General features: G+C 33.3%; 1 protein-coding gene across 1 annotated transcript in view; it reads right to left on the bottom strand.

The window, feature by feature from the left end:
- Positions 1-33: 33 nt before the first annotated feature.
- The window catches only part of LOC106181893 (uncharacterized), a 34,434-nt gene continuing 14,280 nt past the window's right edge, over positions 34-20,187 (bottom strand). The window contains exons 4-13 of the mRNA XM_087010139.1: positions 8,613-8,980; positions 6,667-6,725; positions 5,631-5,914; positions 5,026-5,215; positions 4,508-4,718; positions 3,961-4,104; positions 3,435-3,536; positions 3,019-3,284; positions 2,293-2,705; positions 34-1,044 (exon numbers count right to left, since the gene is read on the bottom strand). Coding sequence (XP_086866265.1) covers positions 1,032-1,044; positions 2,293-2,705; positions 3,019-3,284; positions 3,435-3,536; positions 3,961-4,104; positions 4,508-4,718; positions 5,026-5,215; positions 5,631-5,914; positions 6,667-6,725; positions 8,613-8,980 — 2,050 coding nt within the window. The 3' untranslated portion in view covers positions 34-1,031. The remainder of the gene's footprint in view (positions 1,045-2,292; positions 2,706-3,018; positions 3,285-3,434; positions 3,537-3,960; positions 4,105-4,507; positions 4,719-5,025; positions 5,216-5,630; positions 5,915-6,666; positions 6,726-8,612; positions 8,981-20,187) is intronic.

Genomic DNA, 20,187 nt, shown 5'->3' on the forward strand with positions numbered 1-20,187 from the left:
CAACAGAATTACTTTAATGCAAAACTTGATTTATTAAAAAAATTGCTGCAAAAATATACTTCAAACACATTTGATTCAATAATAAACAATACTGAACATGAAACAATGAAGTTCATAAATGAACAAGTGTCTTGCTTGGTACATGAAACAAAAAAAAAATGGTAACAATTGTCATTTGCTATGTCTCAGCACCTGCACTTCACAGTCATGGAGACAAAACCCTGAGTATTGTAAACAATGCCAACTCTATTTAATTTTAGGCAATATGAATGTCTCCTCGCTAAGTAAAAACTCAACTTACATCTATTCAATGCCCGTCTTTAGACTCAGGGTGTTTTGAAAACATTTCACACTAGGGCTCTGCTTATTTGCAAAATGGTGTGCTCGGAAGACTGTGAGATTGACCTCAACTAATTCTGTTGTTTCAGAAATTTGATTTGATTTAATTTGATGACACATTAAAAAATTAATGCTTTACAAAATGCCACTATTTATGAACTCGGAGTTGTTTTAAAATATGAATTAATTATAAAAGTATGACAAAAATAAATAAACTGAGAACATAAATTGCCATCAAAGATTAATTTTGATTTTCCGTATGCCATGTTATCAAACAAAACAGATGAACTTAAATATAATCTTAATATAAGACAAACTTAAAAACAACATTAACAATTTGACACAATTAAAACAGGAGGTTCAGCAGTCAATTCTATCATAGCCTGGTAGTTTAAAATAGCATTTTCAGGGACGGTTCCAGAGAAATTTTCTGACAGTCTTCCAAAGTATCCTTGTAGATCCATCCTCTAGCTATCTAAAATTAGATACCCATCAATGTAAACTTGAAAATCTGACCATCTTCTGAAAGACCCAGAAGACTGCCTCAATCCGCCCCCGATTTTCTAAACTGAAGTCAGCATTAGTGGAAAAGCACATGCATTTCCAAGTTTGTATGGGTACATATACTGCTACTGGGCACAATGGTTTGTTCTCCTCCTTGTCCTCATCCTCTTGTCTCAGCTTCCAATTGGCTACTTCTTTTTGCTATGAGAAACAGAAAAATATAAGTATAATGAAATGCATTCAAGTTGAATTGAGTTAAATGTTCTATTTAGTATGCCATCTGAATGTCTTCATTGGTTGCCTTAATCATCAATTGCCTTTCATCATCAATTTTATTTTGACAATGTTTTAATTGGCAAAGGTACAGCAGTGAACGACAATTTTAAAAATAGTAAAATTAACAATTATTAATGAACATCTCTGCAACAAATTCAACAAACAATATTTATGAAAAAGAAATTTTCAAAAACTCAGTCTAATTACCTGTGCAGTAAAGTTGAAGAATTAAAGACACTCCAAACAGATAAGTGTGAATCAGTGATCACTGCAGCTAGTATGAACTGTTCAAGGTGCATTCACAAGCAAACCAAGTTAAACTGTAGATATCAAATAATACCTTTTCCTGTCTAAATTAGCATGGTTTTGAATGCGCCTGAATTCAGTTAAAAGGCAAAGCAAAATGTAATACTGTAACATATTTTAAAGTTAATTGCAGTTAGCTTCCTGAAAACAAAGCCCTTAGTGATAATCAGGACTCATGTAGATGATCTACAATTTTCTGGAAGGGGGGGGGGGGGGGGGGTCAGGCACTTGCCTGAAAGTTGATTAAATCTTTAATGCATAAGTTTATTATGAAGAAAATTAAATCAAATCAATCAATCAAATCAAATTTGTTAATCTATAAAAATGTCAACTACTGATTAACTAAAAGGAAGCATTTGTTTATTTATTGATTGCCATTAGCAGTCAATTATATAGAAAGATAGTTGGCAAACAGCACCTCTATCATTCAAAGCTGGATTTAAATATCTGCAAATGAGCTAAAGGCAAAAATCATTCAAACTGTACATCGGTGCATGTATTATTATTATAGTTATTGTAAGTTCATTGTTGAATATGTATATATAACTGATACAATTGTTTTTAGTATTGTTTTTTAAAAGGATTATAGAGAAGCAATTGTTTATATTTTATAATTGCATTTGCATCCAATCAAATTAATTTGAAAAGGAGAGAGAGAGAGAGTTTAAATGAACAGTGAAGTTAAATGCAGTGCAAATAAACTCTAGTAGTCTTATCTTCAAACTAAAGACTACAAAAAAGTGAATTAGTAAAGTTGATTCAGCACAAATAAAAATCATAAGTCCAAATGTTACATGCAGATTCATTACTCCTGCATCAAAAGGTGCAAACATGTTAAAGTCAAGCTTTCTCCGTTTATCAATTCACCTGAAAGGTTTGGGATGGTTCACTATGTGAAGCTCCATTGTTTTTGTTTTTGCTGTCGCAGCTTGCGTAGACTTTGACGTAGAAACAACAGATTCCCTCTTCTTTTCCTTCAAGGCAACACCGGAGCCAAAAGCCACGCCCGATTTCTTCGGAACTTTAACAGCAGGCGAGTGCGACTGATGCTGCTTGGTGACATGCGCATTCGGCAACGAGACTGTGGCCTTCCGCTGGGGTGACAACCCGCTTTTCCTGGCTACAAAACTACTCTTGGCTCTTTTTGGTGACTTCTTGCGAGGTTTACAGTTTGGTTTATTGTTGTCGTCATCAACGTCCATCTTTTCTTCACCACCAAGTATTCCCATAGCTCTGGCCCTTGCAAGGACATCCTTAGCAGCTTCCTGTTTATCCTCAGCCTAAGAAAATGGAATGTCACATAAAAAAATACCACTAAAGTACTAAATATTTCTGTTCTGTTTAAAAATATCATTTGGCAACACTACTGCCATAACAGAAATGACCCAAGTATTTATTTCAATAGATATTTTACACATATATGGGAGCATTAAATTATGTCATCCAATGTTAAGATTAAGTATTCATACATTAGCCATCAGCAAAACTGCACATCAAAACAAATAATAACATAAGCTGTTTAATTTTGTAAAACATAAGTCTCCATTAAAGACATGAGATATCTGATATGCTTATTGCAATGCATTTCCATACCTCTCGTCCCACTACTGCACAAAAGCACCCTGTCATTTTTGGCGTCTTCTCAAACTTGAGAAACCGGTCTCTCACAGTGCGAGGACTCGACTCCAGGTCTTTCTCCACAATAGGAATGACTGGAGGAATGATCCTGAACTGACATTTACGGTTGTTGTTTTGTTGGTTGATGGTATTTATTGCATGGATAGCTCTTGTGATGACATCGTCGTTCTCTCTGGACACTATCGAGTGTGTCGTATAGACTACTGCTTGTACTCGAGGGACTGAGAAAAAAAAAATCACATGTATACATCATCTGGTGCCTCATCTTTTCTGATCATTATCATGAACTATGTCATATGTTAAACTTAGGAGAAAAATGTATGTCATCCTAAACACATGAAAAAGACTCTGTGATTGGTCAATATACTTACATCTCATGGCATGTCTGAGAGCAGCCCCATTATTGGCCATCATTTCTCCCATTCTGGAGATGTCCGTCTCTCCCACAGACAAGTTCTTCAAGATTGACATGTCTGGTAAAACAATAATTTTTTTAATGACCATTCAAAAATTACATTTTGAAAAATATGTGTATCAATAAAATTTATATCATTTCCATCTGATTTGAGACTTGTGAGGCAGGCAAAAATTATACACTATATTTTAACTTTAAGTTTAAAATGTTCACTTTTTTATGAAAATTTTTAAAAATCGGATCAACCCTGTGACAAAACTAACTTTTTTACATCTATCAGACTGATTTACTGGTGCATGTATGAATATATGTGGCAATGCCTGCCATTTTTCTTTTTACTTCAAAAATACAATCAATCAGTTTATTTATCCACATATCAACCCACCAATCAAAACATCAATGGTTACATGTTAGTAAAAAGAAACTTATTTATTAAAAAATTAAATTTAATTAAAAAAATTATTTAAAAAAACAGCACCTACCTTCTCCTTCATTGACAATAAAATCCACAGGGTTACTGATACCAGACTTGCTGCACTTGGCTGTAACCAGGATGCCTTTCACATTCCTGAACCTCACATCATCTGGAGCCACGCTGCTGAACTCTTCCATTATCAGCTTTACATCTGGGGTAGCCAGTCAAGGAATATACTCAGGGGCTGTTAGAGGCCATCTATTGGGCACTGCCAGGAGACATATATCTTTAAATTTTTTACTACTACAAAACATTGATTTAAAAGCAACAGTACTAGGCTGAAAATCCTGCATATTGCTACATGTACATCTTTTAACTTTTACCAAATTGAATATGCTTTTTAAATGTCAGAAATATTTCAGTTGGCAAATATCCGGTAATTTCATTACAAGTATAACAGGAAAGCATGTTAGTTTGTAGTACCTTTACTGTATCATTACTCTAAAGCTTCCCTTTCCTCAAATACCAAACCTTCTATCCCCCCATTCCCCCCCCCCCCCCCCCCCCACACACACACACACACTAATTACACCCTACATGTAATTAAAGGATACTGTTAGCACCAAGATGCTTCAGTGTCTCCTTGACTTGAGCAAGGTGGTCATCAGACTGGACACCAAAGCCATATATTGTCCCGCAGGTCTCCTGGGTCAAACTGGACACATGGGCCAGGGTCAGTCCAGACGTCACATTGGCCACTGCAATGTCATCACCTTCACTGACCACTGCCTTTATGGAGTGAGGACCCAGACAACTGGACTTGTCCTAAATTAATATAATTAAAAAATTGCACGTTAAAAATGCTGTCAAATTTGCCTTCTTATTTCAAATGCAAAGTGTGATAATTCTGAATTTTCTATAAAATGAGAGAAGGTCAAACTGATACTTTTAAAGTAATTCTTTTACTAAGAAAATAAAAAAAAAATCTATTTCCCTTTATTAGATTGATTGGTTTCTTTAAAAAAATAATAAATTACCAAACAAGTAAATATACTTAATAAACAGCCTACTCCATAATAACATTTTAAGAAACACATGGTTTATACAGATTTATACAAAAAAATTTCTCCACCTGGACAACAATATGGCCACACTCTACTAGAGGATGCTGGGAGATTTCCTGACGTTTTTCAGCAGCAAAAGTCAGAACATTGCTGCAGTGAACGTCTGTCCAAAACTGGTTGCCAACTATCTGCTCATCTGCATCGAAGTTACGAAAGTGGAAGCCATCTTCTTTGAAATGCTCCACTACTGATTGCAGGCTGGAATTAAAATTGAAAGATAATTTTGAAAATAAATGATTGTAAAAAGACCAGCTTTTTGTAAAATGTCCTTAAAACCTGAAAAGGGGGCTTATAACCTTTGTTTAAAATCTTGTCTGTACTGCTGACTTAACCTTAAGAAACATAAATTAATTTTTTTTTACTAGAATTAAATATCCAAATATTAATCTGTTTAAAAAGCCTACTCTGCAGCCATAATGAATATTCAAAAACATACCATTTTGAAGTAAAACATCAATTTCATCAGCTATGTTAAGCATTCAAAATGAAATAAATACAAAAATAGTTTCCTAAAACAACACCTAAAAAAATCAATGAAACACACAATCAATGTAGTAGTAAAGTCTCTCATTTTTAGTTTCTGTGTGAAGAAAATTTTATTGCAAACATTTACCTTGTTTTGAGCAGGTTCACCCAGACAAACACAGGTAGATGTGAGCCCACTTCACTCTGTTCCTGCACAGCAGCTGGCAGCAAGCTCTCTATAGACAGAGCATTATATTTGATTCTGTTTCTGGCCAATGAGGCATTTAATTTGGTCTTCACAGAGTACAAAGCCTGCTCTATCTCTGTGACATGTGGGTCCAGCGTCTCGCCTGGAAGCGGCGTGCGTTGCTGGAATTTTCTGTTTTGGAAGTCGTTCAGGATGACCATGACCAAACCAAAGTCTTCCCTGAACTGAAAGAAAGGCAAATTAAGTGAGCAAAAATGTTTATAAGCTTGGTAGTTTATAAGAGGGTCCTGGCAGCTATACCACCTACCGGTGAGTGAGTGTCAACATCTACTCACATCATTTTAATGAGGGCCTACGTCCAGGTTGGCCATAAGCTAACGGTATAAAAGTATTTTGGCTTGTGTTAGATAATTTTCATTTATGAATGCAAATTAAGGTTTAGTAACTCAAAACCCAAATATTTTTGAAAAATCTCCATCAGCATTACAATAATACTGAGATTTAAAATTTTGCTATTGTTATCTTTTTTTTTTTTTTTTACAGCAAACCGAGGAATAGTTCTAAAGGTTTTTTAATTCTTATTTGTGGTAAATGATGCTGTAAGGATGGCTTATTCAATCTGTCCCTTTGGTGCGCTGCATATAACATTTGATTGTGGTAGATAAGAATGTGATGTTATGCCTCCATTGCTACTGGATGTGCTCTTGTTATTAAGCACACTATAACTAAAGTTTACCTTCACTCAATGATTTTACACCTGTGCTTAAAACCAAACACAGCAACATGACCTAACAAATGTCTTAATACAAAAATAATGATATAATTCTTTCATAGTACAGAAGGCAATAATTATTAGATTTCTATACTTGTTGCCTTTCTAAATTTTTAGGATCAAAATGTGCAATATCCTCAAGTAATTTTCTACTCAACTTTGATTTAACTCAAAATTAATTCTCATAAAACTGAAAATATTTACCTCAGGGAACTGAGCCATGACTGCACAATCATCCAAAAGGTCCTCCAGTAAATTTTGATCTGAAGAAAAAAATATGAGAGATTCAGATTCTATATCCTATAATAATTCCAGCTGTTAATTCAACTGGACTACAGTTCAACATGTAGCATAAGCACTTGCACTTATTTTATTTGCACAATATTCTATTTTAAGTGTAAGTAGGTCTATGTTGGTCTATAGACGAAAAAAATGAGCCAAATGACATTTTTTTAACTTTTAAAAAGAGCATTGCTCATTAAAGAATGCTAAATGGTTCAAGTGAGAAAATCAATTAAGTTCTGAAAAGTGACAGGGCAAAGGTAAAGAATGATAATAAGATGATAATCACATATACAAGATCAGTAAAACCTCTTTGTATTAGATGGCTAGATTAAAACCAAATAAATATCAATGCTTCTGGATGCATTACTACATACAGAAATCTTCATGTAAGAACAGGAAAGTCTTAAATAACATCCAAATCTCAAGTGGCTTTTCTCACGAGACAAAAATCTTCCAACCAATCAAAGTTCAATTTAATCCTGCTGTTTTACAGACCTCGTCACCCACCAAGAAAATGGGGATAAAGTTAATCCCATTGTTGAGCAGAACCCTCATGTCTGTCCATACACAACATGGTTTTGTTTTCTTTAAGATTTTTAAATTATTAAGACGACCTATCGAATAGCAGAGATGCCTGGATACAATAGGATAGGGCAGGAATCTTAAGCTTTCACCCTCTTGAATTAATCTCCCAATGACACTGTGTCAAGTTTAGGGTGACAAGAATATATAAACTTACTGGCGATTAAAACTGCACTATGTGTGCCAATGTGAAAAGCAATATATATTCTAAAATGTATGACAAAGAAAGGCATATCATCCATCTTATTTGATATTTAAGTAATAGTGTACTGGTGCATGTATGTGGGTATGACACAGCATTAATTTTGTCAAATATTCATTAAAACTTAAAAATACAAATTTCTTTAAAAATTTCAAATCTAAAAAAAAAAAAAAAAAAAAAAAAAATGATACTTTGAAATCATGTAAACTCTCCAGAATCAACCTGAGCTTTATCTTCAACATATAATACCTGCAACATTGCCATGTTAATTATTACACATAATTAAAGTCATGACAGTCACTTTTATCAACATATGCCATCCCCTTATTGTGGTGCTTTTATATCTTAAACTTTGCAAGCTAAATGTAAAAGAAAAAAAAAAACAGAATTTTGTCAACAGCAAGGCAGCTACAACTAAAAAACTATATAAAAGAGAGAACATAACCAGACAAAAAAAGAAAACATGCCTATGCTGTTCCTGAGTGCCAGGCAATTTCAATCAGCCAATAGCTCATAACTTAATCAAGAAGTTCTTCCACTCCTACAGTTCTAGGTGAGATTAATACCACTGTCGCTGCGATACACATGCGAGATGAGGAGTTCAAGACTTAATTAACACAGTACTAAATTATGCAAAACCTGCCAAGTAACTAATCTACTAAAACACTAAAGGTTATTGATATCAGTCTGCTTGACAGTTGCCATATAATTTTCTTTCACTGATGAATGCAAACAGCAGACCAAAGTTACGACACGACATTTGTTTTAGGCACCCAAGTCCTGACAGACAACAAATTTTGAATACAAATCTTTAATTGTTAATTTTACAGTAGCTTTTGAATTTAATTAAAATTCTTAAAGTAACACAAAGAGTAATGAAATAAAATAAAACAATTTAATTTTTTTTAATCTTTGGACCTTAACTATCATTTACGATATGATTATCTGATCAAGATTCAAACAAAAAGTGTGTATTATGTTGAAAAAAAAAAAACATTAAAGGAGATAACATGCTATGCATACTAGTACCTGAAAGCTCATACAACAGGTGAAAAAAATAGAAAAATCCAATTATACTCACATTTCAAAGTAGCAAAAGACAGCTCAAATGTCAGTCGCTTCGTTTTCCCATCAGGAAAATCCAATTTAGGCACCTGCACCATTTTATTTTTATCAAGTTCTTCCTGCTTCTTTCTCAAATACGGATTGTCCTCTTTGACTGGGTGCTTCAGAGCATCGAATATTTTCCCAGCCAAGAGGAATACCTGGTGAGAATACCGACAGGGTTCTTTTCTGTTGAAATCATGAAAGGAGTACGGCCGTTTCTCGTCCATGTTCCGTTTCGGCGGAGAGATCCCCGAGGTGCTGGCGTGACGGCTGACAGCAGCAACACCGTACAGCCCGTGAGATCTGTCCAACTCCAGTATTGGCGGCATAATGACCTCTGACCTGTAAGAGAGATACACAGATAACAATACTGTTGATAGAACCAGCTAAGCACTTGACATTGTGTGTGTATACAGTAATGCTTGATGATTATGTTCCTGGTATGTCTGTTTGGTGTATGCATTGAATATACATATCACAGGTCCTAAAACTTGGACATTTCAGGGGCCCCTTTGGACATTTGTTGTTAATCATGATTGACATCTTCTTATCACTGGATTGGTTGGGCAATAAATGTCTGTATCAACTTGGACACAAATTTAGTAATATTGTAACAATTAAAAAAAAAGGAAAATAAAATAGCTTGGTAAAACCTTGTTCTGGGCCTATTGTGGGTATAATATATACAAAACCTGTATACCCCCTCCTTAGCCATGGAATTTTTCAAGAGTGTGCTTGCACGATAAAGGCATTCTACGAAATATTAAAAGTGACGATTTATGATACTCATAACTGGAGCGCCAATGTGCAGAACCGCAAGTGTAAATACAAACTGGTGTTTGCTCTATGACCACCTCTGTGTACATAACTGATTATTTACGCAACTGTTAATATCACATCACATCAGCAATGAATTTGTCTAAAAGCCCCGCCGAGTTAATCTTTTGTTTAAACTATCTGATAATACTTACGACAACAGAACGGAAATTTGACAAAATTATTTGAAAGTTACACTGTTGATCCCTTCAAAATATAATCCCACTTTTTTTAAAAGAATAATTCTTGTCTAAGTCTGACTCACAAACGCGCAAAAAACAGGCTCAAAAAAGGCCTATTAACAGTTTTGCTGGTAATGCCTGTAATGGAAAAATAATTTTCAAAGATTCTTCACTTATCCAAAAATCAATCTGAAATAATCCTTTGTACATACATGATGAGTTAAGGGTATATGAAACTTTGACTTCTGGTCACTACTGGAGTGGACACTACCAGTACTGGTCACTACCTGTCTTTACCCACCCACTCATCTGGCTGTCCACAAGGCATTTACCAGCCCTAAGATAAACACTGAAAACCCCTTTGGAATGTAGACTAAGGAACTATCCATCCATATCACCATAACAATAACATTAGCGGACATTTACAGTGACAGTACAAATATTATACCTGCAGATTCGAAATTCTTGGAGAGCTGTGTGAATGTTGCCTGAATATTGATCCCCCCCCCTCCCCTCCCCTTTGCCTCCCCCTTTTTAATTCAATAACTCTTAACATTTTTAGTCAGGAATCAACTGACAAACACGACTACCAGTATGTAACTCAACAACTTGAATTTCTTTAAAGCTATTAAGTTCAATTCATGATTTTTGTTATAATGAAAAAAAAATGCTGATAAAACGGAAAAGAGTTTATCAAAATTTTCTTCTTCATTTAAGTACCAGAAGAACTTAGTAACCAACACACACAAATACTGCAACACAAAAATGTACCCTTGTAGTAAGAGTTATCTGTTAAGCCAAGCACCAAGTAATCATAAAGTAATTTCAGTTGATAACCTATTATACCCACCGTTTTGGTGAGAGAGTGTGTCAACAACCCAACCCTTAAAACCTTGTAAATACTTTGAGTCACTATGAAGAAGGAATTATGGCAGCTTTGCTTCTACTTTTCTACCTTTTTCGTTTTGTCTTATCAGAATGTAAATACAGGGGCAATTAAGGCAACCCACACTAAACACCTTTTGTATTCATGGAGTTAATTTGAGGAAAAAAGTCAAATCAACACAAACAGGTAAACAATAAATAACCCCCTAGAGGGAGGAAACCTCGTAAACATCTTTTGTGGAAGATCAGAGATCTTTTTCTGTGTGCTAAAAATAAATTCATTTATAATTTCCTTTTCTTTTTTTTTTTTTTTTTTTTTTGAGCAGTTACTTGGAACATTACATCCTGATACTTATTTTAGATTTATAAAAAATCAATTATCAGAAAAATGTTCCCATTCATTATTTAAACCATTTTCAATTCTGAAAAGTTCTCCTTTTAACATTTTTTCTCATTATTACAAGTTCTTCTGTTGCTTTTATATTCCCACATTTCATATTTGATAAATAAATATTCTACTTCAAAGAGGACAAAATGAATCTCATAAAAACTGCTGATGCAGTAAGCTGTAAGAAATAAGAAATATCAATCACATCAACTACAGTGGACCAAAAAAAGAAATAAGTTTATATTAATCCTGTGTAAAAGGTATCACACATCTTAATATCCCAGATATCCTTTGCCCTGATAAGACCATAAACTGTATCATAAATTAAACTGAGGAAATCAAACAACTGATAACTTACTGATCTCAAGGCACACTTTTTGAAGGCAAGGTATTAGCTTATGGCAACCTTATTTTAAGATATACTGTCCATGATTTACCAACCAAATTTAACTTTCTTCAAGAAAATAGCAATGTTTTCTATTGGTGAAATGTTGCTCCACCCATACCTGTACTTGGTTTCTGTTTTACCTTTATTTCTAAACATATGATTGGGAAAGATACATAAGAAATATTGAGACATCTTCATATGTAGATAGTATACCTTTATATGATTAAACCAGCTAGGTAATCAAGCCATTCATGATTCCAATAAATTGTTTCTAAATAAGTAATAAGAATCATATAAATAATACAAATTGGTGATGAAAATGTTCAAAGTCTTGTTTCCCAAAGGATGCCTCTTTCATTGTTGAAACTATAAAGCACTATATTAATTTTTAAAACTGTCTAATTTCAAGAATGCTTAAAAACTGACTGTATACAAAAAATCAAACAGAGCCAATATACTAAAGTACATTTATTAATCATAACAACAAAATATTGCAAACAGAAAATATCAATGAAGCTCCTTAATTCTCTCTCCATTATACTACATTTTCATTCAAAGACTCCCATCCGTAATCGATCATTTTTATTTTTAAACAACAATCTAAATATAACTCAAAACAACAATTTGAAAGCAGTGGGGCTGCAGGTTCTACAGTGCTCTCACATTTCACATCAAAAGAGTCTTTCATACACTCTACAATGCTCTCTTTTCATGAATAGTTAACACTAACAATGTATGACCTCTCCAGCCACAATGGCTGACCCAGATGAAGAGATTACAGAAAGTTGTTTACCAGTCTTATCCACTGTTACTAGGCGCAGTAAACAGGTCTAGGAAAATGCATCATTTTTTACGTTTATATTCTTTAAAAATATTCAAAATAAAGATTTGGAGGCCTCGTTACCACAAAATTGGAAATAAGTTATATAAATTTTAGGTAATATTTTGTTATGAAAATGTACCTTGTATTTTCAATTGCCTGCACAGAAATCCTAAATATGCTAATGCTAGTGTTGAATAAAATCACATCAAAATTTATAAAATAGTTTTAAAACCTTGAGGCCACTTAACTGCTTAATATTTGTACATTTTTACATTAATTTATAAATAAAAATTCTCACCTTTTTCAAATCCTCAGAAATGAATGAGTGAATGAAATACTCCAATGGCTTAACAGAATAAATATCCAAAATTCAGCCTTATCGCATCTGGTATTGATAATCTGTTATTCTTCAAAATCCCAATCAAGAAATCAAGTAGTTTCCAATGATTTTCAAGTATGTTTCTTAAGAACTGTAATATATGCTTCCAGGAAAATAATGTCACTTCCTACTTTCGGTGACGCTCCGGTGTACTGATTCAATGGGCCAGCATGCTACCCAATATATCAGCTGTTTACAATCACAATAGTCAATCACACACAGGAGTACAGTGCACTACAGTATTTATTTACACTGGTGTACACCTAACTGTGATTGATAGAATGGTGCGTCTATTCAGCGGCACAGTGTGATTTGTTAACCTATTGTCCCTAATGTGTACTCGCTTTTTAAAATAGTAACTAGCCCAGAAAAAAGCCTTTATGTGTTAACCAGTTATTCAAACAAGACAAATGGGATTAGATCCACAATTTCGCATTAGGTGTTTACTAAAATAAACACAGCGCGGTATTTAAAACTGGCAAATATTTGTCTCCAGAAGAAATCCATGACGTCGTGTGCGAAGAACATTTTCAGCGGGGGCCTAAAATAAATTTATTTAAACTCAGATTGTCTGTGGACCTAGCACCTTTGGAGAAAGCAGGAAAAACAGGCACCTGGATGACTATTTACATTACCTGTTTGGACTGACACCACAAGAGACCTTCTATTGGTACACGACGTCAGAATTATATTGTTAAATAACAATATCAATTAAAGCACATAGCCCTAACTTTATAATAGGGAAATTGTAGATGTGTAGCTTTCTTTGACAGTTTGTCTTAACAACAACTTTTTTGTTGTGTTTATTTTTTGCGTTTTTTTTTTTTTTTCAGACATCTGTGCACAAACAAAATGTGAGTTACCTTTCTGTTTTGCACAATATCAAATCTGAAAATTTTCTGTGATTGTTAAATAACAATTTTAATTAAAGCACATAACAATTACTTTATGCTAGGGAAATTACAGATTTGCTGCTTTCTTTGACAGTTTGTCTTAACAACAACTTTTTTGTTGTGTTTATTTTTTTTTTTTCGCTCTTTTTTCCCAGACATACATGCACAAATAAAATTTGTGAGTGATCTTTTTTGTTTTGCACAATGTCAGACCTGAAAATTTTCTGTGATTGGAAAACAATCAAAAAGTCTGCATTGAAATTGCATGAAAACTGCAAGAAATGATCATAAAAGCAGCAAAGAATATCTTAAATCATCATTAGAGTTGGACCCACTGTAGGTTTTAGTTTGATTCAAGTTACAACATAATCATGTACAATCTTTAAAAACCAACCAAATTAAAACAAGGATATTGAATTTGTACACTTGATGTTATTAAACTCATTTTTCTGAAATCATACCCATACCAAATTTTAGTTTTGTTACTGATAGAACACTGCCAATTTTGTACTGGTGCAGGACTACCCACAAAAAGGAACACTTATTACATGTAGATAATAATCAGCAGCAATTTTTAATTAAATTTTTTCTACCCTTATATCATTATTCAATTATTTTTTTAAAACTTACAGAAACAGGACCTACATGTATTTTAAACGAGATTTTAGTACATAAAAATAGCACAATCTCAGAAAAACAATGTTCTAGAAATGTTACTGTCAGTTTAATCTCTTGTTCCAGTGCTGTAGGATGTTGAATGCCAACTTTCAAAATATCCTTCAAAACAAATTTCCATGGACAGTAGGTGAATGTTAAATCTATACATTTCCTGGGATATATATATATATATATATATATATATATATATATATATATATATATATATTTAGCAAAATGTGGCCAAAATAGGCATTATAACAAATAGTGAAGGGAAAGTCAAGTCTCAATATGACCTGGCACCTACCAGTAATTTATCTCAGACATTACTGTTTATCTCAGACATATCTTAAGGATCAATGCATAATTTTTTTCTATGGTATTAGTTTAAATAGCTATTAACATTGCCCAACTCTTATCTTCATATAAATCCGACGAATTATCCCGTATTAAAGTATGTGAGTTATGAAGAGCCTTAGTAACTGTTCAATAACCTCACCCAGGACCCCAAGACAACAGATCTGATAATTCTGAACCAAATTCTGTACAGGGCTCACTGAAGAACAGCGTATATTTAATTCAAAATTCAACCAACTTCAGAAAAAAAATTCTTCCCAGATTATAGCAACTTGATTCTAGTTGTCGTAACTTTAAAATGGGAAGTTAAAGCTTTAAAATGTTACGGAGAAAATTGCAAATTAAAAAAAAACAATACTTATGTAACACTGAATTAATTAACAAAAAAAGCTGAACAGTTCAAAATTTAATTAAAAACAGAAATATAGATCTAAGTCTGTAGTCAATATAAATAATTCATAAAATCAGGTATTAAACAAAATATCAGATTAATCTCAAAAGGTGACATTAACACCCTTTAAGCAGGTGTGCACATCAATTTTTCTCAGCTGGCATATCTTGAAAAGACTGGCTACCTCCTCAATTTTAATCAACAACAGCAACTTTTAAGTTGTAAATATTAAAAAAGAAATACATATTTTAGCGTGAAGCATTAATACAAATAATTCCTAGAACAAGAAAGATAATTAAAATTTCAAACCATAATATAAAACAAACTTCTGGAACTTGGATGTTTCTCACCTGTCCACTTCCATGTTGAAACCAACAGCATTCAGCTGGATACGTTTCACCTGTCTGAAGTCCAATACAAAAGTATTAAAATGAGACTGGCATGCGTGCCATTGACTTCTACGCCCAAGTGCTGTCCAACAAGTCCACAAGGGCCCTCAAATGTATGTATATCTTCACGTCTAATATTGACTTCTTTCTAACAACTCCCTTCCATACCGCAGGTCGCACAATGCCACATGCAGGCCTTTTGCTACAGCTTTTCTCTTAATAGATGTATATTTATAAAAACACCCACTTCAAAGAGAACTTCCCGCGTATGTCTACAATGGTTCTTAGACTGAGATTAAAAATGTCGTCTTTTATTGTTGGCATCAATGTGTCTATAGGCACAGATGCAACTGTTCTCTGGATGAAGATTAAAAAGCTCCAATAGTAAAGCACCCCATTGTTTCCCGGGCGGCCATCTACTTGAGTGTTTTACTTTTAGCTATTGATGTAATGGCATTATACACCTGTGTTAGCTTTCACATTCATCAAGATGCAAGCCTTAGCTAAGTTATTTTCAGTTAGTCAATTGTTGGATAGATTTCATCACAATTTCCTTCGAGGCAGCACGTATCATTTTCAATGCTGCTTCCTGCTACATCCTTTCCATACACTTAAGTATCGCAGGCCATGGACAGGGTTAGTTTCACAAAACTAGTTTAAAAATTAACTCTGGGAAAGGATGATTTGAATGCAAAACTTAATACATTTAGACTACTACAGAGAAGCCTGGACTGGTATTTAATATCTTTTTTCTCCCCTCTCCCCCCCCCCCCAAAAAAAAATAAAATAAACAAAAACAAAAACAAAAACAAAAAAATAAATAGATTTTGGAGAAATATCTGGTCAATGTGTGAACTTGTTTCATGGACAGAATTGACAGGCAAAATAAATATCCATCTAAAAAGGGTCCAGCCTTTTTTTTTTTTTTTTTTTTTTTTGTCCTGTTTAATAATTTGTAAGTCTGGATACCAAAGCAATGCTAAATTGCAAACACATTATTGGGTGTTGCCACTGCTTAATGGGTTGCCCATTGAATACAGAGAACATATTTTTAAATATTTAATATCCCATACAATTTCATGGCTCATTGATCAAGGGTAAAACAGATGTTCATCATGATACAGTTTAAAATGTATTGTTTCATGGGGGATTTAATTTGGGTCATAGAAGGGGGAATTTTAATATCATAAATAAAACCAAGCTTGTTTTGTCTTCAGCAATACTGGACAGAAATGATAAAATTCCTGTTTTTGCATATACTCATATTACTTGAGGGCATTTTCTATTTTCAAAACAAATACTGGTTATATAGTCAAATATAAACATAAAATTCTCAGTATTTATAGCCTTATTTGTAAATATTTTATCTTAATTTGTACTTTAGAATGGGCCAGCCATGCAAGAAGCAGAGAGAAGACTAGGAATATATTTATCTGATTGAGACATGATTGCCGCTTTGACTGTCTCTCAATATGTAAAGAGCCATATGCAAGTATACTTTAACTTTGATAACTCACACAAATAATGTTTTTACAGGCAGTATCCATCCACATATTTTTATACTGATTAACCCAGGATCTGTTCAGTCCTGTAATAGACTATAAAAATACCAATTAATGCATAAAGTAGTGTTTAGACATATAATATGTCTCCATTTTATCTATCTATACAAAATGAACTTTACAAATTCCCTGGATAACTTAACTAAAGGAAAATTTTCAGCTCCATTTTAACAATCATTCCACATGCGGGTTTAAATATATACCTAACACATTTAATTGCAAGTCTAAAAGAACCAAATCACTGTGTGTGAATGGGCCTACAAAAACCTCTTGCCTGCTCACAATACGATCAATAAATGCATTAGATACGAACATTATCAGTTACATGTTGTTGTGCATATGTAAGCCCTAATGGCTGACTACAATGCAGTAGCTATAGGCTGTTTCTCAGGATCAAATGGAATGTTATAATTAACCACTGTGTTACAATTCAGCAAGTTAGTGGCATGTATTTGTATATGGATCGGGTTCAGGAAACGAAGGAAATGCAGAAAGTATTAAGAATTGCGCCAACTGGAAATTTAATATTTTACCTCAAGGGAGTAACAATACTTTATGTAAATTGTCTCTGGCAGTAAATAAAAACTTTATTTGTGAATTTTAGAATGAATAAGGTGAACCTGACATTGGATACTGAGGGAAGTGTAAAAAAAGATCAAAATCTACTTTATGGGCAGCTACAGGCCAATAGTTCACCAGTACTAACACCTTTTAAGAAACCCTTTCCAATATATTCAATTATAACAGAAAACAAACTTGCAGATAAATGGGAAAGGTAGAGGGAACAGAAAAATAAACAGTTCATTAAAAGTAAGGTAATCATTTTAAATTGTAAACACCTCACTTTTTCTTATATTTTACTAATTCCAATTTACTCATCCTTAATCTCTTCTGATGCAAAATCACTTTTCAAACCTTTCCTTTATATAATTAACAATTTTTATGGGGGGGGGGGGAGGAAGAGGATTATAAATTTGTCCTGAGTAATTACAGTTCAACTGTAGTCTTATTCATATATGTACGATACCTGAACAGACAAAAAGTGATATCAGTTCCTCCTACGTATATCAAAGAGTGTGTCAGTCTCACCTAAATAATAATAATAATAATAATAATAATAATAATAATAATAATAATAATAATGAGTGCAGCAATAAAAGAAAAGTGTATAACAAATCCACCACCCTGGTGTAATGTTATTTCTTTGCAAACACAACTAAATAATCAAACATGATTTCTACTTCAAAGAGATTAAACAGCATACTGATACTGATAAAGAAAACATGCATATTATATCAGACAGGTTGAATCAAAAGGCAATTACCTTTAGTGTGGATTACTATATGGTGATGAAAACCTGCCTTGCCCTTTGTTCCTAATCTCTTGATTCATCTAAATCTCTGCTATCCAAATATGTAAAGTTGTCTTCAGCAGATAAATCCTTAAAAGAAACACAACCCAAATGATGTAAATGTTGTTACCAGTGCAAAAGCATTCCTTATTAACTGAGTCCAAACAAATGTTTTGGGATATCAAAACTGACAACCTAGGCTTTTAGATGTACCAATGAATTGTAACTGACAGCTTTATATGCCGTACTGGATCTTAACTGTCGGAAACAATAGTCTTTTGTACTGGAGTTAATGCTGTTAATCCTAGTAACATGTAAACATTTGTTTTAATTACATCACTAACACTACAGATATTCATATTAGTTGGATTACAAAGAAAAAGTGTATTCACAGGCCTAAATTTGCATACATGTCAATATTTTTTTAATCTATATGTATTTAATTCCTTAGTTTTCATGACTGATGGGAATATTTTGACACTGTACTTTACAACCTTAGCATGACCTTCATCAAATGAATAATATTATATAACAGCTTAATTCCACTGATCAAGAAATGGTTTTTCATAAAAAAAAAATTAGTATGCAGGTTGACAAGTTCAATATACGAAGAATCTTTCTATTTTGGTATAAATATGAAATTTGCACTGTCATTATTTTACATGTATGAATGAATATCTATTTATTTTGAAATTCACTGTCCTGATCAACAGATATTGTTGACATTTCCTTTTGATGTGTTCAGAAAACTACAGTCAAAACGATTCAGTGTCATTTAAAAACAAATTTGAAAACGTTTCAATCAAAATAGTTCAAAGCATTCAATACAAGGAATGGGTCAAGCAATGATTCATAAGTAGAAAAATATGGCATTTTTATTTGAGGAAAACTAGTTTTGGCTCGAAAATCCCAGATAGGACTCATTGACAGTTATCAACTTCAAGATTTTAAATAACTTAACCCCTACTATTCAATCTTACCTGTTACAAAACCTTCAGTGTTTATAATACTCCATGAAGCAGTCAATCAATCCCTTGTTCTCAAACATCCGATGTTTTATCTATAAATTTGCGCGAACCCTGTAATCGGAGGAAATCAAAACTGTAGCTTGTGGCCCTAATGACAGAATCAATGACATCACGAACTTATTGGCATTTGTGTCTTTGATTCTTAAATAACACTCTATTGATCTGATTAAGTAGCTTATGTTCTTGATGCATCGTATATGAAGTTTACAACCAATTTACGTCGAATCTATGTTATTGTAATTGTAAATTGATATAATATCATTTTGTGAATTTTTCACATAGATCTACGAGTTAAATGAACCTAGCGTTGACATAAAGACTTATAATTTATTGATATTCTCCAGCCAGGCCGGCAGCAACTGGAAGAGTAACAAAGCATTTGCCCAAACCCTACAAACTTGTTAAATACTCACTCTTTCTGTAGATCTGGAGGCATGTTTCCCCAAAACTAATTGTTGAAACAAACTTTTTTAGCGCAAAACAGTATTTCTGTATGCTTGTGACGTCATCAAGCAAGAGGTGACGGATCGGTATTTCTGCCTTTTTATAATTTATTATTGGTTGACTCAAAAATGTTATTTTACTACTTTATGGTTGTAGTTTGCATTTTTACAAGTCCTTTAACTAAAATTACAAGAACTGCAGGTTGATATTCAATATGCTGTTAAAATAAAATCACAAGCATGAGGATTGCGTCTCGCTGAGACGTATTGCGATAGGTGAGAAAAATGAGCATTCTCACACCGGGGGCACTTCTGGTTGTGTTTGGCCACGTAAAACGCTGTAGGCCTACCTAGAAAAACGATGTTCTTGGCATGTTAAAATGAGTAATTAAGAATTTAAAGAAGGCAATTATAGACTTGGGTCATTTTAAAAACTATAGGCAACTTATGTTTATGGCTGTAAATCATGCTTTTAAGAATATGGAAATGTTCTCAAACTCGATTTTGGCAGTTTTCTAAAAACCGTAAAATTTGGGTAAAAGGCAGCGCATTGTTTTGCTTCGAAGCAGCAAGAAAAATGCAGCAATATTTATTTGTTCATTTGGATGGATCTGCTT

The sequence above is a fragment of the Lingula anatina genome, chromosome 3 (genome assembly GCF_051362555.1).
Source record: "Lingula anatina isolate TDL-2025a chromosome 3, LinAna3.0, whole genome shotgun sequence".
Classification (NCBI taxonomy): Eukaryota; Metazoa; Brachiopoda; class Lingulata; order Lingulida; family Lingulidae; genus Lingula; species Lingula anatina.